Source organism: Hypanus sabinus, chromosome 5, assembly GCF_030144855.1.
Source record: "Hypanus sabinus isolate sHypSab1 chromosome 5, sHypSab1.hap1, whole genome shotgun sequence".
NCBI lineage: Eukaryota > Metazoa > Chordata > Chondrichthyes > Myliobatiformes > Dasyatidae > Hypanus > Hypanus sabinus.
The window spans coordinates 66,165,520-66,192,360 of record NC_082710.1 but is presented as its reverse complement, the minus strand read 5'-3'; the positions used below and the strand labels follow the sequence as shown (position 1 = coordinate 66,192,360).

The 26,841-nt window shown below is 39.5% G+C and overlaps 1 protein-coding gene across 1 annotated transcript in view; it reads right to left on the bottom strand.

Moving 5' to 3' along the window:
- Positions 1-20,479: 20,479 nt before the first annotated feature.
- Positions 20,480-26,841, bottom strand: part of LOC132393711 (FERM and PDZ domain-containing protein 1-like) — a 141,913-nt gene continuing 135,551 nt past the window's right edge. The window contains exon 15 of the mRNA XM_059969117.1: positions 20,480-22,794. Within this exon, the coding sequence (XP_059825100.1) occupies positions 20,480-22,794 (2,315 nt within the window). The remainder of the gene's footprint in view (positions 22,795-26,841) is intronic.

The window sequence follows — 26,841 nt, the reverse complement described above, 5'->3', positions numbered from 1 at the left end:
ACCCATAGTGCTTTCCCCTTACATTCCTCCTTCACCTCTCCTGCCTATCCCCTCCCTGCTTCCCCTCCCCCACTCTTTGATCTTTCCTCTGATTGGTTTTTCACCTGGCACCTTCCACCCTCCCTCCACCTTCTTTATAGGGGCCCTGCCCCCTCCCTCTTCAGTCCTCACGAAGGGTCTCGGCCCGAAACGTCGACTGCTCCTTTCCACGGATGCTGCCTGACCTGCTAAGTTCATCCAGCTTGTTTGTATACGTTGATTAGACCTCAGCATCTACAGTGTACTTTGTGTTTTCTCAGCCTCCAGCTACCTGCCCCGCGACAGGATATGTGATGTCAAGACGCAATGGCACGTCCTTCCATCGAAGGAGCTGCGATGATATCCGGGGTGCAACGGGAAACTGGGTGTGCTGTAGTTCTTCAGCATGTTCACATTTTCTGCATCGTTATTTATTACACGTGGATATTTGTTTATATTTACAGGATTTAGGAGCGAAAAACTGTGCAGCTCTAGGAAATTTTTTAAAAGAACCATATGGGAATGAGTTTGCTGGAGATTCCCACTTACCATACAATGTGACGTAATGTCAAAATTACTGGATCATTGGAAATCTAAAGTTATAAACAGAAAATTAACAATGCTCAACGGTGCAAACAGCATTTGTAGAAATTAGGGCACCAGCTCAATTATTATTTATCAGAATTGGATAACCTTCAGGTTTTAAGCAAGCAAACAAGTAATAGGATATTCGTAAAGAAATACTGCATTCAGTCATGCTGACCATCCAGTATCCAGTTTAGAGTGCAAGAGGAAATCATTTAAGAACGTAGAATAACCTGCAGCTGCTTTCTAATTTTTAAAAAAAGGCAACATGCACAAATTTCTGGAGGAGCTCAGCAAGTCAGGCAGTATCTGTGCAGGGAATCAATGTTTCGGGAGGAGAAACAGTCGCGTTGGAAGGTTTCCGCCAGAAGCGATAACTGTTTATTGCCTCTCTAGAGATGCTGCCTCTTCTGCCGAGTTCCACCAGCATTTGCATGTGTTGCTCAATATTTACAGTATCTGCAGGATCTCTTGTGTTTATCTAAAAACTGGAATGGTTTTATCAGAGATTGTCAAACTTTGCAGGTTATCCTTGGCAATTTCATTCTCACATACCTAATGGAAGTCAGTGATTCTCTTCCAATGACTTTCCTTTCCCTTCCTACCCCATCACCACGATCTTTCTTTTCAATCTTTTTATTGAGTTTCATATAAATATAAAAAAACATAACATAATAATGAATAGGTTATGAATACAATAGACTTAAGATTACATTAATAATAGGATAATAATATCCTATTAAACATCAACAACAAAAAAGTACATTAATCAATCAAGTCTATATAATTATATATGAAAAGAAACAAAACTAATCATCAAAAGAAAAAGAAAAAAAAAATTAAAAATGTGTGAAAGAAAATATATATATGAAACAAACACTAAACTAAAACTAACATGGGCAATAATAACAGTTTATAAGTATATGATAGTGTCAAAGAACTCCGGAACTCCATACCTGAACAAGAGTAAACAAAGAGAAGGTCTGGGAAAGGCCAAATTAATTCACATGAAAATGTCAGATGAACGGTCCCCAAGTTTCTTCAAATTTAATTGACGAGTCAAAAATAGTGCTCCTAATTTTTTCCAAACTCAGATAAGAAATAGTTTGAAAAAGCCACTGAGACGTGGTAGGAGGGTTTACTTCTTTCCAATTTTGTAATATAGACCTTCTGGCCATTAATGTTACAAAAGCAATCATTCGTCTGATTGAAGGAGAAAACTGATTACCATCCTCATTTGGTATACCAAAGATTGCAGTAATAAAGTTAGGTTGTAAATCAATGTTCCAAATTGAGGAAATGGTAACGAATATGTCCTTCCAATAATTATGTAAAGTAGGACATGACCAAAACATATGGGTCAGTGAAGCCACTTCTGAATGACATCTATCACATTGAGGGTTAATATGAGAATAAAATCGAGCAAGTTTATCTTTAGACATATAAGCTCTATGTACAATTTTAAATTGTATTAAAGCATGTTTAGCACATATAGAAGAAGAATTAACCATTTGTAAAATTTTTTCCCATTTATCTGTTGATATATTGTATTGAAGTTCTTTTTCCCATTGTTGTTTAATTCTATCAGACATCTCTGGTTGTATCTTCATAATCATGTTGTAAATAAAAGCAACTAATCCCTTCTGACAAGGATTTAAGGTAAAAATCAAATCTGAGAAATCCGTTGAAGTTGAGTTGGGAAAAGATGGTAAAACTTTATGTAAAAAATTTCTGATTTGTAAATATCTGAAGAAATTAGATTTAGGTAATTTAAATTTATTGGAAAGTTGGTCAAAAGACATCAAAGTACCTTCAAAAAAAAGGTCACGAAAACATTTTATACCTTTCCTTTTCCATATGCTAAAGGCTTGATCTGTCAAGGAAGGTTTAAAGAAAAAATTAAATAAAATAGGGCTATCAAGCACAAAGTTTTTCAAAGTAAAGAATTTCCGAAATTGAAACCAAATTCGTAATGTGTGTTTAATAACAGGATTAGATATCTGTTTATTAAATTTAACTAAATCAGCAGGAAGAGAAGAACCAAGAACAGAGAATAAAGAATATCCCTTTACTTCATTGCATTCCAAATTTACCCACTGCGGACACAATAATGAGTCCAAATCCAATTTCCAATACGTTAGATTACGAATATTATTCGCCCAATAATAAAATCTAAAGTTAGGCAAAGCTAAACCACCATCTTTTTTAGATTTTTGTAATTGCCTTTTACTTAACCTAGGGTTTTTGTTTTGCCACACAAATGAGGAAATTTTTGAATCAATGTTGTCAAAAAAGGATTTAGGAATAAGAATTGGTAAGGCTTGAAATAAGTATAAAAATTTCGGTAAAATCATCATTTTAATAGCATTAATCCGACCAACTAATGATAAGAATAAGGGAGACCATCTTGTAGTAAGATGTTGTATTTGAAGAAGCATAGGTAAAAAATTCAGTCTAAATAAATCTTTATATTTCTTGGTAATTTTTATACCTAAATAGGTAAAATTATCAGTAACAACTTTAAATGGAATCCTGTCATTCAATAAAGTTTGCGCATTTAAAGGGAATAATTCACTCTTATCTAAGTTTAATTTGTAACCAGAAAAACTACCAAATTGAGCCAACAAGGATAAAATAGTGGGAATAGATCTATCAAGATCAGAAATATATAACAGCAAATCATCAGCATAGAGTGATAATTTATATAATTTCTCATTACGAGTAATACCAAAAATATTAGGAGATTCACGAATAGCAATGGCTAAAGGTTCTAATGCAATATTAAATAATAAAGGACTTAAAGAACAACCTTGTCTCGTACCACGAGATAATTGAAAAAAGGAGGATCTATAATTATTTGTAAGAACAGAAGCAACAGGTTTATAGTATATTAGTTTAATCCATGATATAAAATTAGGACTAAAATTAAAATTTCTCAAAGCATTAAATAAATATGTCCATTCAACTCTATCAAAGGCTTTTTCAGCATCTAATGAGATAACACATTCTGGGACTGTGGGTGATGAAGTATGAATTATATTAATCAATTTTCTAACATTAAAAAAAGAATACCGATTCTTAATGAAACCAGTTTGATCTTCTGGAATAATCTGTGGTAATACCTTTTCTAATCTAGCGGCTAAAATTTTTGTAAGAATCTTAGAATCTACATTTAATAGTGATATAGGGCGATAAGATGTACATAAAGTAGGATCTTTATCTTTTTTAAGAATTAGAGAGATAGTAGCTTCATAAAAAGATTGAGGTAATCTCTTCTTAGAAAATGCATCATTAAAGATTTCACATAACCAAGGGGAATGCAAAGAAGAAAAAGTTTTGAAAAATTCTACAATATAACCATCAGGGCCAGGAGCTTTCCCTGAATTCATTGATGAGACAGCCTCACCTATTTCGGCCACAGAGATAGGAGCATCAAACAAGCTACGATCTTCACCAATCAGTTTAGGAATATTCAAATTGTTAAAAAAATTATCCATCATGGACAGATCACCATCAAATTCTGATTGATATAAAGATTTACCATCACCACGATCTGTCCTCAGCCTGTGGCTATTTCTTACAGGCAGATAACCCCGCTGCAATTCTGTATCGAGCAACGGGTTAGCAGAAATGTTTTTCAATAGGAAAGACTAAAGTTACTGTTATCAGTACTGCCGTGAATTCCCACTTCTTATCCGAATCTGATCACCATAAAGATTACATAACACTCCTGTTTCCAGCTTGTCGCAATGCATTGGCAGATAAAGCTTCATCCTACTTCCGTTACCACTACATTTGTCTATTCCACGCTGGGGCAACTCAGCAGGCCAGCCCGCATCTATGGAAAAAGAGTACAAGAGTAAAGATGTTTTGGGTCAAGACCCTTCATCAGCACAATTTACTCTATATTATTACTCTATTATTATAGATACTGCCTGTCCTGCTGAGTTCCTCCAGTATTATGAGTGTGTTTCAGCAATTTGGATTTTCAGCATCTGCAGATTTTCTCATGTTTGTCTTTTCCATTGCATGGGAAATGGCAGGTGATAGTTACTAAAATATAGCAGTCGCATGAGACTTTCTCAGGAACAAACATCACATCACATGCTAGCATTCCATGCAAAAAACTTTAAATAAATTGCCAAACTATATATCTTCTTCCCCATTTAAATAACAAAATTTTACACTGCAATTTTATATTTTAAGGCTAATAATATTCAGTAAACCACTGCATGTAAAACACCTCCTCCTATTTGCCCCTCACTCCGTACTTGCTGCTGAATACAGGCTCCTGGTTAAGGAATGTCTTATTTTTAAAATTACCATCTACTGACAATAAAATACATCCTCAAAACTATCTCTTCCAGTCCTACCACTCACACTTTAGATCTTTGAAATCCACAGGCCTAATTATAATTTCTCCACCATACATGGCTGAGAAGTGAAATCCAAAGGCCCATAAAGGCTTATTCAGAGGTCCAGAGGGAGTATAGAGTACCTAGACTACCAGAAAAAAAGGTGTTGCTTAATTTGACATTTGCTGCTGGCTGCATCATCTACACTATAGTTATCTCCAGATTCAACTTTTCTAACACACTCCTAGCTTGCCTCCATTACCCTATTCTCCATAAACTTGCTTCTCCAAAATTGTACTTTACCTCACACTAAGACCTGCTCATTCACCATCACTATTCTCACCAATTCAAGCTGGCTTCTAATTAAGCAAAACCTTAAAAAAAATCTTTGAATTTTCAAATGGCTCAGTGGCCTCACTCCATCCTGTGTCTCTCATCTCCCCCATCTCCATAAAGCTCCGATATATTTGCACTTTTCCACGGGGAATAGAAAAAAGAATAGGCTTTGGAGCATGCTCCGCTATTCAATACAATGAAGTCTGATTCAATTCTCCTCTGATATCCAACCCTTTCATCACAGCCCTTGATGCCCTTACTGAAATGTAGCTCACTGTCACAGCTCCTTGGGCCAAGAAATTCCAAAGATCCCCCCCCCACCCCCTGCCTAATGATATTGGTCCATGGTCTGAAAATGTTTGGGAACCCGTGCTCCAAAATTCTTTGTCGCTGCTCCTTTACTCTGACACCATGCCCCCTGGTTCTGGGCTCTCCGACAGGAAACATCCTCTCAGCATTTCGCCTGCCTAGAATCTCATACGTATCAAAAGGACCACCTTTCACTCTTCTAAACGCAGCTGAGCAGAGACTTTGTCCCTCGTAGGACAACCCCTCTAAACTTTCTGAACCATCTGCAATTCATTTTTTTTCTCAAAAGAGGGAGACCGAAAGTTATTCAAAGTGTTCCTGAAGTGCTTTTAACAGTTACACTAAGGCTATCTTTATAGCCCAACCCTTTTGAAATGAAGACCAACTTTATATTAGCCTTTCTTAACATCTGTTGTATTGTGTCTTAACTCTCGTTGATTCATGCACAAGGACTGTCATATCCCTTGGTACTACAGCTTTCTGCAATTTTGCTTCAGTTAAACAATACTCTGTCTTTTTGTTCCACCTTGCAAAGTGCAAAGGTATATGGAGGAATTTAAGGTGGAGGGTTATATGGGGGGCAGGGTTTAAGGGTTGGCACAACATTGTGGCCCGAATGGCCTGTACTGTGCTGTATTGTTCTATGCTCTTCTTTGAAGAGCTTTGGGACGTCCCTGCTGATTTTGGTCTCTGTACTGTTCAAAGGTGTTTCTTCAGCAACTGAGGTACTCTTGAATTCCTTCCTTTCTCTTGTTCCAAGAGACTCCTTAAAACCTACATCTTCAACCAAAGTTTTGATCACCTGCCATAAATTCCCCAATGTTGTTGTCTTCGGTTTTTGCTTGATAAAATTTCAAAGAAACATCCTGGAATATTTTGTCGCATTAAAGGTTCCAGATAAATGAAGAGGTCCTTCAACTTGTGGAGCCAGCAGATCACACTTGCCTTTCATTCCTAACCCCTGGGCCAAACTGCAGCGCCAGTGAATTTGAAATCACAGTGGAAGTCGTTTCAATAAAATTTCTAGCCTCTGGACACCACATTCTCAGCTAACGTGAAACTCATCAGCTTACGAAAGCCCGATGAGGGTCATGCTCCACTCAAGCACACAACCCACACTCTTGCCTCAGCCCTCCCCACCATGTCAGAGATATCTCAAAGTTCAAAGAACATTTGTTATCAAACTGTGTATACTTTATACAACCTGGAGATTGGACAGGCAGCCGTGAAGCAGGGAGACACAACAGAACCCATTAAAAACAAAAGAAGACCATCAAACAGCCAATGTGCAGAGAAACAGGAAAAACAAATTGTACAAACAGTAAGAGCAAGCGAACAGCATTCGGGACTGAAGTTCACAGAGCCAGGCATCACTGCAGCCAATCCAAATCCAGCGTAGAGACGAGTAAACTGCAGAGCAGCAAGCCAGACCAGATTGACCCTCGCCTCTGACCATTTCAATCTGACCCAGCACTTAAAGTGCCCAAACTTCAGGTTGTTCCTCACTCTCTGCCACTTTGATATGCCTTCAGGCTTGGGCTCTGCTGCTTTGATTCGGCCAGTACCTGATCTTTCCAATATGGCCGGGCTCTTAAATTGATCAAACCCCCTGATCTTTCCTGACTCCGCCACGTCGAATTGCCTCTGAGGCCACTCCAGCAACTCCACCCCAGACATTCTCCAACCATCATGCCTCTCCGAGACCCCAGCCCACAGCACAGAAGTGCCAGGTGGTACAGAGAATTCAGCTCAACTCCAACCAGGAAGTCACAGGTCACTGTTTACAGCAACTATTTGCCAGAAAAAGTGTGAAAAGCAAAGTTGCTTTCTTTGTTTCAATGGCCACCAGCAAGTAGTTGCTAGATGTTTGAATGTGTTGGCTACACACTGTTTCATAGCACGTGCTCAGATCAACTAGTTGGCAGGATGAAGCTGAAATGATTATTTCATAAACTCCCCCTATTCAGAATGACTTTGCTTATTGAAGAGCTATCGTTTATATAGGGTTCAAGGTGCAATTAATGCACCTAGTATTGTCAAATTGAGGGAGTCCTGCCTCTTTGTAAATCATTGTTGCATCGTTACATAATTGTACTTGTTACTACTAGGTATTTGGTTTACTCTGTGAACTGCATGTAAATGGGATGCTGCCTGACCTGCCGCATTCTTCCAGCATTGTGTACGTATTCTTTGATCCACAGCATCTGCAGTTGTATTTTTGTGTGAGGAATTTCATTGCATTTTGGTCTATTTGACAATAACCTAATCCAACCCAATCCTACCGTATCAGTTGTACTTGAATTACAAGGAGGACTTCATGGTGCAAATCACAGCTCGGGGAATAGAGAGTTTGCAGAGACCAATCAGAATGATTGGCAGGATGAAGAAACTGGATTAATAGGAACAATTAGAAAATTGGTCAAGTTCTTGCTGGAGAAAAGCATGTTAGATGTTGATGTGATTTCTGTTTTTTAATTTTAAAGGAGGCTGATGGAGATTATGAACAACTCTTTTGCCTTATCCTGAACAGTAGAACCAGTGAATTCAAAGCTGATCTTCAGAAAGAATGACCTCAATTTTATCCAGTCAGGACTGAAGAGAGCGAGATAAATTAAAATATGCTGGCAGGTATTGGGATTGTTGAAGGTCTGCCATGGGAAATCAGAAAATTCCATTTGTATATTTACAACACAATCAAATCCATTTGCTCCACAGAGGTGGCAGCTCAGATTTGCCACTTTCATCATTTGATATGCACCAGGATAAACTTCAGGACTCATCCAACCCCAGAGGAAATTATCAGTGGAGACTCTGGATGTCATTTCCTGCTGAACAAGTAGACTATCGGACAAGAAATAGTGCTAACAATTGTTAATGGTAGTTTCTTCAGCATCAGAACACTGAACAACATACATACAAATTCAAGTCATAGCTCCATACAGAAATGAGCATGGACACAGCTCCTTCAACATACAGAGTCTGAGATGATCATCAAACACCCATTTTTATTCTAATCATATTTAACCCATCTTACTCTCCCCACATTCCCATCAGCTCCCCCAGATTCTATCACTTATCTCCTCACAGGCGGGGAGTGTGTGTGTAACTGACATTAGACAGAGCTTTCAAACTTCCCAATCTTTGAGGGACTGAAGTATATTTGTTGTTACAAGGAAAGTAGTCAACAATGTTCAACAACAAGGGGGCCCATGGTGTTACAGGAATAATACTAGCATGGACAGAGCACTGGCTGATTGGCTGGAAGCAAAAAGTGGGAATACAGGGAGCCTTCTCTGACTGGCTTCCAGTGACTAGTGGTGTTCCACAGGGGGTGGTGTAGGGACCGCTTCTTTTTATATTGTAGGTCAATGATTTGGATAAGAGAATTGATGGTTTGTGGCCAGGTTTTCAGACAATACAAAGAGGTGGAGGAGCAGGTAGATTTGAGGAAGCAAGGAGGCTACAGAAAGACTTAGACAGATTAGGAGAATGGGAAAAGACGTGTCAGATAGAATATGGTGTTAAGAAGTATGTGCACTTTGGTAGAAGAAATAAAAGCACAGACTATTTTCTAATTGGAAGAAAATTCAAAAATCCAAGGTGAAATGGACTTGGGAGTCCTTGTGCAGGATTCCCTAAAGGTTAACGTGCAGTTTGAGTCAGTAGTGAGGAAGACAAATGCAATGTTCACATTCATTTCTTGAGGACTAGAATATAAAAGCAAGGATGCAATGCTGAGGCTTCATAAGGCACTGGCGAGGCCTCACTTGGTAAATCATGAGCAGGTTTGGGCCCTTTATTGAAGAAAGGATATGCTGTCATTGGAGAGGGTTCAGAGGACATTCACGAGAATGAATCCAGGAATGAAAGGCTTATCATATGAGGAGCGATTGATGGCTCTGAGGCCTTACTCGCTGGAATTTAGAAGAATGAGAAGGGATCTCATTGAAACCTATTGAATGTTGAAAGGCCTAGATAGAGTGGATGTAGGTGTGTTTCCTGTGGTAGAGGAGTCTAAGAGCAGAGAGACATCCATTTAGAATGGAGATGAGGAGGAATTTCTTTAGCCAGAGACTGGTAAATCTGTGGAATTTGTTATCTCAGGAAGCTGTGGAGGCCCGGCCATTGGGTGTACTTAAGGCTGAGGTTGATGTGTTCTTGATTTGCCAGGTGAAAGGTTACAAGGAAAAGGCAGGATAGAGAGGGAAATGAATCAGCCTTGATGAAACAGTAGAGCAGGGTCGACGGCCAAATGGCCTAATTCTGCACCTGTGTCTTATGGTTTTATTCTGAGTCTGTGCCCTCTGGTTCTAGACTTAACCACTTTATCCTCTCCACACATCCACTCTATTTAGGCCTTTTAATATTCGATAGCTTCAATGAAACCACCCCCCCCATTCTTCTAAACTTCAGCAAGCAGAGGAGGCCAGCCATCAAACGCTCTTCAGATGTTAACCCTCTCGTTCCCAGAATCATTTTCGTGAATTGTCTCTGGACCATCTCCAATACCAGCAGAACTTTTCTCAGATAAGGGACCCAAAACTGCTCACAATACTCCGAATGTGTTCTGATCATTGCTTTATAAAGCCTCAACATTACATTTGTGGTGCCCTTAAGGCATTTGTTTAGTTTATTATATTTTCACTTTAGTAATTCATTTGTAATCATTTTCTAGTTAAAGTTAAGGTTGTTGAAAGTAAATTCGTTGTCTGTGATGTATCGCGGCATGCGATGACGTCACACCCGGTTTTGCTGCATCTTGTGGCAAAATACCGGTTTGGAGAAACGGGAAGGAGGGGGCTTGTGTGTGCAGGATCAACACGAGAAAAGTTTCTTTCTACGCACTAGAAACATCATAGAAGCAACGTCGTAAGTTCATAAGATAATCAATATGTTGAAGTAAAAATGTTAACACTGATTCTGTTAAAAGTAATGACGGTTGATAAAGTTATTTTCTTGTCCTATTGAAAATGTTACCAGATAGTTTGTTGTAGTTTTATTTTTTCAAGTATTTATGATGTAAATGTGATGCCAAGAAGGAAACAAATACTGTATATATTTTGTATTGTTTTATCAAGAGTTTTCACCATACATTAATGTGGAAAAGTGAACAGTAAATGGTTAATCTTACTGGGATCGTGCCTCATTGACTCCGGTTTATATTTGGTGTTTAGTTCAGTTTTTACACCTGTGCAAGAACAATACAACATCCTTGCTCTTATATTTTACTCCTCTCAAAATGTGGAAACCATAGAAAGGGTGCAGAGGAGATTTACAAGGATGTTGCCTGGATTGGGGAGCATGCGTTATGAGAATAGGTTGAGTGAACTCGGCCTTTTCTCCTTGGAGTGATGGAGGATGAGAGGTGACCTGATAGAGGTGTACAAGATAATGAGAGGCATTGATCATGTGGATAGTCCAAAGCTTTTTCCCAGGGCTGAAATGGCTAGCATGAGAGGGTATAGCTTTAAGGTGCTTGGAAGTACGTACAGAGGAGATGTCAGGGGTAAGTTTTTTATGCAGAGAGTGGTGAGTGTGTGGAATGGGCTGCCGGCGGTGGTGGTGGAGGTGGAAATGATAGGGTCTTTTAAGAGACTCCTGGATAGGTACATGGACCTTAGGAAAATAGAGGGCTATGGGTAAAGCCTAGATAGTTCTAAGGTAGGAACATGTTTGGCCCAGCTGTGTGGGCCAAAGGACCTGTATTGTGCTGTAGGTTTTCTATGTTTCTATGAATTCTAAGATTCAATTTGCCTTTTTTACTCTGAACTCAACCTACAAGTTAACCTTTAAAGTTCAAAGTTCAGTGTAAAAGTTATCAGAGCACATACTTGTCACCACTGAGATTCTTTTTCTTGCAGGCATACTCAAAAATATATAGAATAGTGACTGTAAACAGGATCAATGAAAGAGCAAGAGCATAGAAGACATCAAACTATGCAAATGCAAATGTTAATAAATAGCGATAAATAATGCGAGCATGAAATAAAATGATAAAGTCAGATCATTGCTTGTGGGTACATCTCAATAGATGAGTGAAGTTATCCCCTTTTGATCTAGAGCCTGATGGTTGAGGGGTAGTAACTGTTCTTGAACCTGGTGGTGTGAGCCCTGAGGCTCTTGTACCTTTTACCTGATGGCAGCAGTGAGAAAAGAGCACGGCCTGGGTGGTGAGGATCTTTGGTGATGGATGCTGCTTTGCTATGACAGTGTTTCATATAGATGTGCTCAGTGGTTAGGAGGGCTTTACAGTGATGTATTGGGCCAAATCCACTACCTTCTGTAGGATTTTCCACTCAAAGGCATTGGTGTTCCCGTACCAGGCTGCAATGCAGCCAGTCAGCACACTTTCCACTATACATCTATAGAAGTTTGTCAAGGTTTTTGGTGACATGCCAAACCTCTGCAGAGGAAGTAGCGGTGCTGTAGAACTATCTTCACCATTATATTTATATGATGGGTCCAGGACAAGTCATCTGAGATAGTGACACCCAAGAATTTAAAGTTACTGACCATCTCCACCTCTGATCCTCTGATGAGTTCTGGCTCATGGACCTCTGGTTTCCATCTCCTGAAGTCTACAATGATTCCTTGGTCTTCCTGACATTGAATGAGAGGTTGTTGTTATGACACCACTCAGCCAAATAAAAGAATCCTGCACAAGGACTCCCAAGTCCATTTGCACCTTTGATTTTTGAATATTCCCTTCATTTTGAAAATAGTCTACACCTATATTCCTTCTACCAAAGTGCATGACTTTACTCTTCCCAAACATGGTCACAAAGCCATCAATTCCATCATTCAGATCATTGACATATAACATGAAAACCAATGGTCCCAACGTTAATCGCTGCGGAACACCTCTGGTCTCTGGTAGCAACCCAGAAAAGGCATCCTTTATTCCCACTCTTTGCCTCCTGCCAGTCGGCCAATCTTCTATCCATGCCAGCATCTTTCCTGTTATACCATGGACTCTTATCTTGTTTAGCAACCTGATGTGTGGCACTTCGTCAAAGGCCTTCTGAAAATCCAAGCAAACAATATCCAATGACTCTCCTTTTTCTATCCTGCCAGTTATTTCCTCAAACAACTCCAACAGATTCGCCAGGCAAGATTTTTCTTTAAGGAAACCATTCTGACTTTGGCCTATTTTATCATGTGGCTGCAAGTCCCCTGAAACCCCATTCATTTTCATCCTAACCGCTGAACTCAAACTAACTGGCTAATTCCCTTTCTTCTGTCTCCTTCCCTTCTTAAAGAGTGGAGTGACATTTTAACTCTTCCTGTCCCCTGGAACCATTGCAGAATCCAGTGATTTGTGAAAGATCATTACCAATGCCTCCACAATCTCTTGACCAATATCTATGGGGAACACACAGAAATTACAGGTTTTCTGGGAGCTGACAGATTGATTTTTTAGGAGATGGACATAAATCTGATAAAATATTCAGAACTGGCACGGCAGTTAAATCCATATTGTGTCTGCTCAGCAACAAGCACTCACTGATGGAGTCTTTTCAATAATAATCATAATTTGGATATTTGAAATATCGCATATCAGTACTAAACAATGAAGGATAATTTACTTTGTGTGCTGGTAAGTTTTGATCTCGACTGTATCCGTTCTATGATAAAATACTAGAAGAAAGCAGGCATTGTAAAAGCTTGCTCGGAAAGAAAAGTACAACCTGCAGGAAGCATTGCATTACAGACAACAGGAGGGCAAGCCCTTCCAAAGTACTGTCATTTCAACCTTTTGTTAACACTACAGCACATTGAAATAATCAGCAGTACTGCTTCTCATTAGAGGGTTCATTTCTGTGTTTTTCAACAATTTCTCTTCATGCAGAAGAAATAGAGGCTTCATCTTTGGTCGGAGTAGTCGTTTCCTGATTTGAAAGAGTTGATATCTCAAGTTAGAACAATTAATAACCTAATTACAGCCAACAATCAAAGTCAGATGGAACTGTATGTCAGACCCACACATGCCCTTTAAGGATACCTGTTTTATACCTATTTGAATTTTATTTTCAGTGGAAGTCTCTTTCAAGCCCGGCCCAGGTGTTGCAATGGCAGGACTGTGTAGTCCTGGAGGGATAGGCTAAATTGAGCAGCAGCTATCAATTCCAAGAGTCATCCATAATTAATAATTTTCTTAAATTTATTTATATTCTTTGTTTTTTAATATATTTAATAATTTTATATCTTATGGCATTGAAGCTGAAGTACAAACTCTGACTATTAGGATATCCAACAGCTTATGGACTGAGTAATGTGTTCAAAAACAATTGCTCAGCAAGTCATTTGATTTGCAACAGAATAACATATTTTGTGTAAGGAAGAAAATCAAATGAACATAAATATTTAATTAGATCTAAGAATACTTTAGTGTACATTTTTGCTCTGGAGCTTATAATAAGTGAAAATATTTATCATCACATTACAAATACAAAGCCATACTAAATACATATATCATGATCAAGACTGCCTCTCTAGCTTTACATTACATTATACTGTACGCTGTACAGGAGTGACTGCGATCACGTATCAGTTTTATAAAAAAGGTGCAAAGTGCATTGTACAGTTCATACAGGCAAATTAGTCTAAAAATTTGCACCATGTTTGTGTTAGTCTGTTCCTTCACCCTCTCACTTACCTGCTTAATGAAAGACTTTCAGACTGCAAGTTCACAGCAGTATGTTAGGTTGACATATAGTAAACAACAGGAGCAAAGTCTATGAAGAATAACCAGGCTTCTGGTAAAACCACATACACTTACATAGTACCTGAATTTATATTATGCACCATTAATCTTACATCTTATATCTATTATTGTTAAATATTTCCAAGTACAATCAATACAGGTTTCAACTTTTTACCATTTTCCTTGGGCTTGCTACTAGGTGCTATTCCCCTGAGGGGTGTAAGTTACTTTGTTGAAAGACCTGATAAATTTGATAGCTGCTGTAAGTGAAGTCTGCAGTTATCAGTATTAATCCTGAGCAGATTTTCCTTGAATGGGAATGTTAGGCAAATGAGAAACTTCTTTCCTTTGGCCTGAGTTACAGGCCCAGAGGTTTTATGGGAGAATATTTCTTGAGATTCTGATGCTCCTGATGGATTGCTATCTGGTTGATATGTGGCACAAGGACACTTCACGTACAGTTACAGAAGAAACTCTACTGTGATTTTTGTAATGAGAAATTTCACCAGACTAAGGGACAAATTCCAAATTCTCTGCCATTGACTTAGTAGATTCAGGATACCACCAGATAGACTGCAAATGAGATGAGGCATAGCATGAGGTTTAAATTGTCCTCAGACCATATATCCATATGAGAAATCAACAGGGTATTCAAAGTAACTCGATCTCCAGAAGGAAAATTGTTTCCAGTCAATCACCCCTCACATCTCGGATTGAATGGTTGCCTTCACACAGCAAGAGAAAGTATCTAATGGTAGGAATACATGGGAGATCAAGGATCATGTGCAGATAAGGGTGATCTGTGACTCTAGAAAGTAACCAATTAAGAGAAGTTCTACAAAGTTCTCAGAGAGCACTGAGATTAATGCTGAGTCAAATATTTTTCTACTAGGTGGAAAAATGTATCTGGTGACAATGAATTTTCTTTCACATTTTTGGAGGTTGGAGTCTGAGGAAACACCAATTATCATGTGCAAGTTCAAAGGACACATTTAGCTCTCTGATTACAGACAATGGGCCAAAGTTTACAGCACAGAATTTGCATTGCTGTCATAAGATCACATCATCTCGTCTTCCACAAAGGTCTCTCTCCATGAATATACCTGACCTGCAGAACAGTTCCACTTATTTTCATCTGTGCCTTTAGCATAGTATACTGTCCCAAGGTGCTTCAAAGAAGCACAAGCAGAGTAAAATATAATAAACTGGACCAATAAAAGGAACAACAGGACAGTGAAATAAAACAGCAAGAAAGAGACAGGTTAAAGTCTGAAAGATGGGCAACTGGAGAGATTTAGAGGGGAATTACAGATACTTAAACCAAGGCAGCAGAAGCTACTGCTTCAGCAGTGAAACAGTGGAAGTGAACAACACACAAGCAGACAATGTGTATTACTGTGTGGCTATGATCCTACAGCGGTTAGTGATCACAGCAGCCATGGTGCAAATCAAATCACAAAAGTCTCGGGTTTATAAATCAGGATGTCACAGTAGCACTGCAGGTAGTTCAGCTGTGTCACAGTCCTAATGTATTCAATTCTGACTTCTGGTGCTGCCTTTGTGAAATTTGCATTTTCTCAGTATCAACCCTGAGTGCTCCGGTTCCTTCTTCCATCCAAAATAAATCATGCTTGGTGGGTTAGTTAGCTTCAGTAGGCTCGCCAGTGTTACCTGTTGACATGTATATGTGTAGCAAATAGACTGAAGGGAAATAAATCGGGCAATTGGATAAATGGGTTTATCTGAGAGCCACCATAGCCTGTAGGCCCCTGTCTAGGTCATACAGAAACTTAGGTGAAGAGTTCTTAGCGTAAAACTGGAGGTGGTTACCAAACTGTGGGGGGGAGGGGGGGGGGAGGCAATACAGATAATTAAACATGGGAATGAGAACTAAAATCTTAATAAATATGATGACATATTTCTTTCAGTGTCACCCTGAGCTGCACAGAAATAGTGAATACTACGAGCACTTTGCAGGTGACAAGGCATCAGTGAGGAGAGAAACAAAATTCCATCTTCAGTTTATCAGTGTGCTACAGTGCAAGTCAATGTAGAAACATACTGGCCATCCATGGAAGAAACTAGAGATCTGCTCAAAATTGAATACGTTTAATTAGTTTGCTTCTTCCACAATGACTACTGTAAAGTACTGAGCAATTTTGGTTGGGATGGTTCATTATATTTAGCCCCAAGCCCCTGAGATGGAGAATGCTTGGGGTTTACAATTTGAATTACTACTCATTAACCTCCTCTTTAACCAGATGATGTGATAGTCCCAGAACCAGGGCAGATTCCTGATATTCTTTTTTCCAAATGCACAAAAGTTGTTCCACAAAATACACTGAGATGTGAGAATTAAAACATAGGACCATAATACATAGGAGCAGAATTGATCCATTTGGCCCATTAAGTCTGCTCCCCCATTCCATCACGATTTCCCTTCTCAAAGCCCTTCTCCTTCCTTCTCTCCATAATCTAGTATTTATCAACCAAAGCATTAAGTATACCATTAGTTGTACAAATCAGAAAAGTTGTTTTCTTAGAATATTTGTAATTTTGCTTTATATTTTTAATGCAAGAAGCAGAAACAAATTATCAACTTTGATTAGCTAGTCTGGCTGATTTAATTTAATAAGGGTAACACAATTGTATTGTAAGATGAATGAACTAACCGTGTAGCTATGCCAATACCCATTGTATTTCACTAACAAATTAATTGTTTGGAAATCTTTGATTAAGATGTTTATTTTATTCATGTTCATCAATAATCAGAACAGATGATAATTTTTTTCCCTCAAAAAATTCTTTGAGAAAGGGCAATTGATCTGTGTTTCTGACTTTGATCATTGCAAATACTGTTTGTTCTTTATATCTCCTTGTAATAAAATAGCCTGTTTAACTGTGAACCAATTTACAGTGAATTTAGTGCCGTAACAAGGACTTGAGTCAATGAGGTGACCTTCTGCGGTTCAACCCCCTCGTAGTGAAGTAAAAGAAAAATTCTGGAATAAGTTGTTTAATCAGTGCTTAAAGTGACTAGTAGGGAATTGGGAATTAGTGGGATTTACTGATTTAGAGAGGGAACACATCAGGGAACAGGCCCGTCCAGCCCAATGAGCTGTGCTGCCCTGCAAACCACCCCTTTAACCCTAGCCTAATCACAGAACATTTACAATGACCAATTAACCAACTAACTGTACGTCTTTAGAATGTGGGAGGAAACCGGAGCACCCAGAGGAAACCCACACGCTCACAGGAAAAAACTTCTTACAGACGGCGTCAGAATTAAACTCCAAAGACCCGAGCTGCACTGTGCATGGTGCCCCTAAATGCCTCTTTGGAAATACTCTATCAAAGACAATTGAGAATATCTCTGCACAGCAGATCCCTGTGAGGAAAGGGCTTATAAATTATAGTGGCAGTAGCCCATTTGTTTGAATTCATGTTGAAAGAGGAAGCAATTCTCTACACATGTAAAACAATACTCAATTACGATCTGAGCAATTGCAATATTTACTCTATACTCTGATATAGAATTTACATTAATTTTATAATTTATTGAGAAGATTGAAGGAAGTTTGAGGCAATGAAAGGAAAATAAATAGAAGTATCCTTTATGCTTTTATGCTAATGAACATAATTGTTAACATTCTTCATTAGAATATTCCATCGAGCATCACAAAGGAGTGTCCATAATTTGCCACTCTCCAAATACACACTGGTGTTTGATGGTTTGTTGCTATATTAGAGATTAGAATGTCCAGCCTTCATATCTTTATTTAACAACTAAAAACAAGTTATATGGTTAAATCTCTTTCAGAGCGCATGAATCGCAAAGTCACTCTCAGATTCACAATTCCTAATTGGAAATGAGAAAAATCTCTAATCTCCAACCAGTACCTTCTGCCAAGATCTAAACATCAGCCTGAGGTCATGAGATGACGACTGTATTTCTCATCATGGAACAGCAAAAAGTAGCTTATATTCACAAGGACGAAAATCCAGGTCACTTTTCATATTGCTCTATTTTCACAACTCTAATCTGAACAAGGTCTTCGCTCTGCCTTCCTGCTGGAAATAAAAACCATGCAACTAGCATATCAACTCTTTGGAGAAAGTTTTCACTTTAGTTTTAGCAAGTGTTACCAATGTGCCACAACTCTGAGGGGCCAAAGGGTACAAAGTAGCCCCCTCCTTTTTGAGAATCGCAAGATCGCTATTAGTTCGGGTCTGAGACCCAGGGAATGAGAGAGAGACATCCAGAATACACAGGCTTGGAATGTGTCCTGGCCTCAGCAAGACGGAACCATTGATAATGGCTATTGTCTCTTGGAGACAGAATTGTGTATTGAGTACTGTACTGTTCATTGAAAACCCTCAGGGGACGACCAGAGTGGGTTGGTTGAGGGATTGCATCATCTCAACCTGATTGACATCTGAGACCCTGTGAGTAAGGATAAAAGAGGGTCTGGGGAACAACCCCTTCAGACGCACCAGGAGAAACGCTAGAAATCCCGTGACAGCGTTTGATAGCGACAGCCGGTGGGGGACTCGCGTGCGTCCTTTCCCTTTGCCCGGGATTGGGGCCTCGCCACGGAAGAACGGCTTAGCTAAAGAAGAGGCCAAAACCAACGAAACTCTCGAAGGATCGGAATCATTAAAAGGAAAAGCTGGCAAGTTTCTAAAAATCTCTCTCTTGACTCCAACCAAAGGCTGCAGCCTGAATGAACTAAGTGACTTTTATATTTCCATCGGACAATACATTATCCCCTCGACAACGATAGAGCTTATTTCTTATTGATTATTATTATACCCACACTTTTAGATTTAGTTTTGATGATGTATATTATCTGTATGTTTGCATTGATATTATTTTTGTGTATTTTTACTAATAAATACTGTTAAAAATAGTACCATCAGACTTCAACGGACCTCTCTATCTTTGCTGGTAAGTGACCCAGTTATGGGGTTCGTAACACAAGTGATGGAAAGTGTAGCTTGTTCCAGATATATAGAAATCCGTTCTCTACAATTAATGTAGATAAATGGAAATAGGAACAGCAAAATAGATGATGTCAGCATCAAAAAGTGGAACATTCTTTCTCCAACTTTTTCACCCATTTCTATTCTTAAACACACTAAGAAAGACAGTGTCAGTAGATGTTCATTTATAATCCCATATTCCTTCTGTTTTGCCCACTTTAACAATACCTCACTGCCCATATTGTCAGGCAGCATAATTAATAAATACACCCCTGTACATCTATGTACATACCCATAAACACATGCACACGTGCACATGCACGCGCACACACACTCACACATGCACACACGTACAGACACACACACACACACACACACACACATGTGCGCGCACACACGTACAGACTTACACACACATGCACACGCACGTGCATGCACACACACACGTACGAGCAGATACATATACACAAGACACGTGCAAGCTGTACATAAATATGGCATGCTGATTTAGTGGCAATTATTTCAAGTGCTAAAGAATGTTGTGGCATGACCTATCTTCCTTTAAGTCAGCCAGTGGTGTAGCAGCATCTGGACTGGACTTCAAGGCAAGTGGTCTCAGGGTTTGATCTGGCCATCTCCTTGCACATTGCCCATCTGTGCTGGGTTGGGTGTCAAGCTAGCAACTCAGCCTCATAAAAAAACAAACAAAAATGCTAAACAAGTGGCAAGGTTGCTAACTGATGCACCACAAGGCATGGAAAAGAACTACAACAACCACCTATCTTCCTTTAGCAACAAGAACATATCCCACAAAATGCATTAACTCTGAAACCTTTACATCCAGAAGTGAGAAGAAATTTTCATCCTAATGCAATGAACTAAACTCAAAACCCAGTTTTATGAACAAAAGGTCAGCTTCTTAATGAATTAGCCAGTCTTTCCATATGATGGCTGCAGAAGTTCTGAGTAAGCAAGAAGTTGTGACAAAACAAAGTTAATACCAAACTACGACATTGTCTTCCACCATTAAATGAAGTCCTTGTTGGCTGGCACAGACCACGTGAATTGCACTGTGTTACATTGTACAATGTACATGTTGCCTGCAAAGGACGAATGTTTCACCACTCTGGTGTGTTATAGGAATGCTAGGTTCCTCTCTCAGACCAACAGACTTTGTAAACAATAGTTTCTATTGTGACAGTGAATTACTTGTGAACAACTGGTTCAGACAGAAAATCCCTGTAAATAGAGATGCACACTGCTCTGCCAGAAGTTTCATGCCTAAGTCATCTGACATTTTGCTACATGCATTCTCAGAGGCTTGCACAAAGATCTTGTAAGACATGACAACCTTTCTCAAGGTACTGGCCACTTCTGCATGGTCCTTAGCACAACCCGGGCATGTTGTAAATTGGAAGCATGTCTCAGAGAGCTGAGAGAGGGCTTGGAAACTTTCTGAAACCCCAAGGATCATTTCATCAGGAGTTTGGTTTACTTTTACGCTCTTTTGACAGGCAGACATCAACCTTTTGCACTCCCTTTCGAGTTTTTGCCTGGTTACTGAAGTAAGTGCTGTACAATCTTCCTCTGCATGGCTTTCTCTGGGACACTCCTTCAGTATATTGAGTAGCTCTGCAATGTCGTTTTGCACCAACCTAAATCCATTTGGCATGTTGTACCTTTTATCCTTGAACAGTGGTAGGACTAGATTTCCATCCTTTACGGCATCAAGAATACCAAAATAACACTTGGCAGCCACAGTTTCTTCACCCTGTTTATTAAACGTAGCGAGGCCTTGAGGCAAGGGGCTTCCTGAAACAGGTGGAGTGGTCTTTGGTGAAGGTGGCCGTGTGAGACTTTCTAGTCCTTTGTGTTCATCAATAGCATCAATGCCCAAAGCTCGGAAACAATTCCCATATACCATCTGGCAGCTACAAGCTTCCTTTCCACCTGTTGAAAGCTGTTTATTTGTATCAGTTATAAGAATAGCCAAATTTTCTGAGTCAACATTAAAACCTAACCCCTCTTCTTCTTGCCCATTGAGATTGTTGAATTTGACAGATGAACACACACTTTGCACTGCTGAAGTCTTTTGAGTCACTGTGAATTCTAGTTCATAGAGTGGCTTTGATTTAGTTGTTTCTGAAGATATTTTGTGTGAAGTATCTTTATTCCCTAGGCAAGGAATTGGTGCACTGAAATTATCTACATTTATTTGTATGGGAGGCACAAGATACTCGTCATGGTTGGAATTTGGCTCTACCTTTGATTGTTTGCCTTTCCCATGTCCTGTGTGAAGGTTAGAAATGTTCTGGGACCTCACTGAGAAAACTTCCATCTTTGGTTCCGAGGTTGGGGATGAGAAATGTTTGACTGTGCCAAAGGACATGTGGTTTAAATCCAAAACCAATCTGTTCATGTCAAGAGGACAAACACTTTTGTTTTCATTGTCTCCCAAAGAGGAATTTCTTCTGTCAGATATTTCCCCTTGCAATACTGACATTTGTGGGAGACCTTGATCCCCATTGGTCGTCAACAAATGTCTTTGCACAGCTGCACTGCCGTTGCTTTGTTGGTAACGTGCTTTAGCTAGGCCACAATTGTCAGATTCTACTTTGAAAGTGCATGTATTCTCTCTGAGATCATCTTGACATGACATTTGTCTAAGTGCAGTTTCACTTTGATTGAAATCTGCCCATGGACCACACTTATCATTTCCCTGTTCTCGTCCTGTACTACTTTCAATAATTACATCATTTTGGTCTTTGCCTGTCACACTAATTGTGTTCAGGGTTTGTTGTTCATCAGTACAGTATATAGTGGGAACAGAACGTGCTTTATCTTCTATTGGGTTCTCTAAGCACAATTGCCCAAGCTCCAGAATTACTTCTGAAGGACTGGAACTTCTTTCAGTCTTGGAACAAGCTGTTCTGGGAGGCTTCACATCAATAAAAGATTTACTTATGCTTTCATCTTGTTCCGAGCCATCTATTGTTGGGGCATTGCCCATTTTAGAGCCCGAATCACATGGAAAGCGCATAGCTGAAACTGGAGTAATAACGGTTATTGCTTCTGTAACTGATTTGATTTCCATCGTATCAGGCTCCATTTCCATTAAGCTAGGTGCAGCCTTTTTATTGATGCAGACAGAGATAGACTTTAATGGACTGATTAGCTCAAGTTCCAGTAAGGCAGATTCAGTCTCACTACTAGCCACAGAAGAGAAAGTTGGCAATTGTTGTTTACTTGATACAAGATTTTTCCTGTCATAACAATACTTGTAATCTTCAGCTTTCTTTGAATAACAGTGGGATAGATAAGGTTTTACAACAAAAGCATTCTGGGGTGTAAAGCGTTCTTTTGCATTTATTGCAGGTTTTGCTTCTTCACTTCGATCTTTACCGCTCTTCACAGGCTGGGTATCCACTGTAGTCTCATAACGACTTGGGCTTGTCTGCACATTCCATCTCTCTTCAATCCTCTTCATGAAGGCGGACTCCAAATCTGCCACAAAATGAAAATACTTTGAAATTGTTCAAGTATCAACTCATACAAATGCCAATAAACATATAGGTGTTGCTGCAGCTAAAATCATTTGTATTTTCCAGTGTTTCACTTGCAGAATGTCGAGTTTATTGGCATATGCAGAAGTGTATGTCTGCACGGCTGCAACGAAACACTTACCTGCAGCAACATCACCGGCACAAAGCCCCATCTCGACAGCACTCATAAGGAATCTAGGTGATAGGTGATGTTTTAGGGCTCCTATTCCATTTAGCTCCTCACACTATTTTTCAGCTCCACACCACTCATTTGGTTTTATCCTGCACCCACCTCACCGTGCTCTTAGATAGTTGTAATTATTAGCCTCCTTTGCTACTTGATTTTGTGAAATACCTGGAATTCACTTATGAGAGTGCTCAATGAAACCATGCAAAAGGGAACGATTCTAAGTCTAACGAGATGCCGCAGAAGCTTAATGAGCCAAGCAGTATTTGTGTAGTGAAACGGACAGCTGATATTTCAGGTTGAAACCCCAATTTCCCTCATTGATTCTGCCTGATGTGCTGAACTCCTCCAGCATCTTGTTTGTTTTTCCAGATTCCAGAAAATGTAGTCTTTTGTGCCTCAATAATCAAAGTTTTTCAGAGTAATGGATGTGGAACAGGATCTCTTCTTCCTATGTCTTTTATAGTGTAAAGTCATTACAAGTATCTTTAATAACCTAATCTACATATCTACTTGTAATGTTAAACCCATGATTCAATGGCTATGTTAAGATGCAGTCTACGGTAAAATCCTAGTCAGAGGGAGCCAACTCGAGCAAGATAAATTTCAACTTGAATTTTTAGCATGCCACAGAGACATGTCTAATATCAAACACACTTTGATGCCACAGAGACATGTCTAATATCAAACACACTGTCTCCCACTCCTCCCATCTTCATCACACTCTGCCTTACTCCTCACCGAGCTGGGTCTTGCAACAGAGGTGAGTCAAGACACAGTAGATTGAGACTGCTGGAAATGTGCTCCTCTCTATTAGCATTGAGGCTGCTGGAAATGTGCTCCTCTCTATTAGCATTGAGGCTGCTGGAAATGTGCTCCTCTCTATTAGCATTGAGACTGCTGGAAATGTGCTCCTCTCTATTAGCATTGAGACTGCTGGAAATGTGCTCCTCTTTATTAGCATTGAGGCTGCTGGAAATGTGCTCCTCTCTATTAGCATTGAGGCTGCTGGAAATGTGCTCCTCTCTATTAGCATTGAGGCTGCTGGAAATGTGCTCCTCTCTATTAGCATTGAGGCTGCTGGAAATGTGCTCCTCTCTATTAGCATTGAGACTGCTGGAAATGTGCTCCTCTCTATTAGCATTGAGGCTGCTGGAAATGTGCTCCTCTCTATTAGCATTGAGGCTGCTGGAAATGTGCTCCTCTCTATTAGCATTGAGACTGCTGGAAATGTGCTCCTCTCTATTAGCATTGAGACTGCTGGAAATGTGCTCCTCTCTATTAGCATTGAGGCTGCTGGAAATGTGCTCCTCTCTATTAGCATTGAGGCTGCTGGAAATGTGCTCCTCTCTATTAGCATTGAGACTGCTGGAAATGTGCTCCTCTCTATTAGCATTGAGGCCTTCTGCTTGCTTCTAAAAGTCAAGACCACTGTTCCTTCCAGACTCCCTTCCCACCACCAACATGCTTCTTAAGGTAGCCCCGTGTAGAGGAGCCCAGGGTTTGTAGAGGGGGCTAAGTGAGGTAGGAGCTCATAACATTAACTTACCACCTAATTTCCATTGCAACACTGGGCTTGCTGCTTTCTCCCCTGAGCTGAGCTTCATTACACCGGAAAACTAAACATTTCCTAGTACAATGAAGAAAAATTGTCATTCTTATATCCACAGTCGGTAGACTTTCAAACTCCTTTCTTCGGTATTGAATTTGTTACACACGTAAAACCACAGTGTTAATGATGATAGTATTGGTGTCAGCCATGGGCACTGTAGAGCCATTCCCATTCCAGAGACAATTGCATGAGGCGTAACATTAAACCAAGGCCCCCTCTGCCTCTTAGACAGATGTATAAGATCCTAACATACTTTGTGAAAGAGAGTTTGGGGCAGGTTACATTGTCCTGGCCAATACTGCTCTCTCATTGAACATCACCAAAACAGTCTGACCTTATACACTCAGTAAACACTATTTTTACACCTGTACACCTCATTAATGCAAATATCTAATCAGCCAACATGCAACAGAAACTCAGTGTGTATATGCATGCAGATACAGATCAAGGAGTTCAATTATCTTCAGACAAAACATCAGAATGGGGAAGAAATGTGATCTAAGTGACTTTGTCCGCGGAATGATTGTTGGTGCCAGACAGGGTGGTTTGAGTATCTCTGATCTCCTGGATTATCACACACTACAGTTTACAGGGATTATGGAGAATGGTGTGAAAAACAAAAAAAGATCGAGTGAGCAGCAGTTCTGTGGGTGAAAATGCCTTGTTAATGAGAGAGATGAAAGGAAAATGGCCAGACTGTTTGAAGTTGATAGGAAGGCAACAGTAACTCAATAACCATGTTTTAACGGTGGTGTGCAGAAGAGCATCTGAAGTGGATGGACTATAGAAGCAGAAGATCATGAACATAAACTTGTCTGTGAGTCTTTCAGTTTAAAAATCATCTTCCCAATAAAACTAAGACTAAACTTCAAAAATATTTACAGTATTTCTGAATCATAGAAACATAGAAATTCACAGCAGAGAGGAGCCATTTGAACTTTGGGATGCCCCGAATTATGAAAGATGGTAATTTATATCTTTCTTTGTTTTTTTTAAAATTTTGTTACAGCTTTGACAAAAAGCACAGTTTTATTTATGTATTTTGCACGTTTTTTGTTCGTGAAATATTTCTGTATTTTTATTGAGGTTAACTAAACTCTCCTACATATCTGACAATACAAGAGAATATTTTTTCCATCTCAAAAGGAACACATTAACTGCTGTACCAATGATAATTTTTACGCTCCCATGACTACCATTTTTGCCCATTTAGTCAGCTGCTATCCTGGAATCATTACTCACTCTTTCTACTACAATAAGCCCTATTGCACAGAAAATAACAGATTGAAATCATGTCTGATGCTTGTGGTAAGTGGAAAATATTGAAGGAGTAATGGGGAAGGTGAGGCCCACCCATCATAGGCAGTGCATTTCACCAAAGGAGCCACATCATATCACTGTTCCCTCAGACTCATTCTGGCACTCAGGGCAAAACACCCACCCACAGCCCCATCATATTTCAGTTATTCATCTTTATCATGACCCTGTCTAACTCCAGAGCTGTTGCAATAATTTCCTCCCCTCCCCAGCACACCACAACATTTGCTATTCCCCTGCCCCATCCTTGGCCCAATTATATTCATTGCCCCACCAAGTCGTACTGCACCACAAGTACCACAGCCTCAGAGTTTCTCTTTAGTTTAACTAGCAAGATCTCTATTTTCCCCTCTAACTAGAATTGCCACTCTATTTCACACTCGTCCACATTATTCCGTAAATCTGTCACACCTCTTTGACTCTCCCTGCCTGTACAGAGATCTTTACAGAGAACTCCTGCCCATTTCCTATTGGCCACGTGAAACTGCCATTGCTGCTGTGAGCCAATGGTTGTGAACCTTCAGCTTGGTTTTTAATATCCCTTAAAGACAGTACATTATCATAGCATTTTCTTAAAGTTAGAATGTCCTGATATTGTGATTTATTTTGTGACTTCTGACCTGGACTTCTGTTGTACACAGTTCTAGATTGTGCTCCAAAAGTGCCTGGCATCCAAGTTGTAGACATAAATGGGTAGCAGAACAAAGTTACAAGACTTTACGGTCACACAAATCACTAAAAGTAGCAAAGTCAAAATAAAGGTGCAAATGCATGCCAGAAAGAATATTCCACAGGAATAGAACTAAACAAGACATCAAATGAAAACTGTGCTGAACAATATTGTGCTGTTATTATTTCTTTACTGATAGCTTATACAGACCAAAAATTGTAGT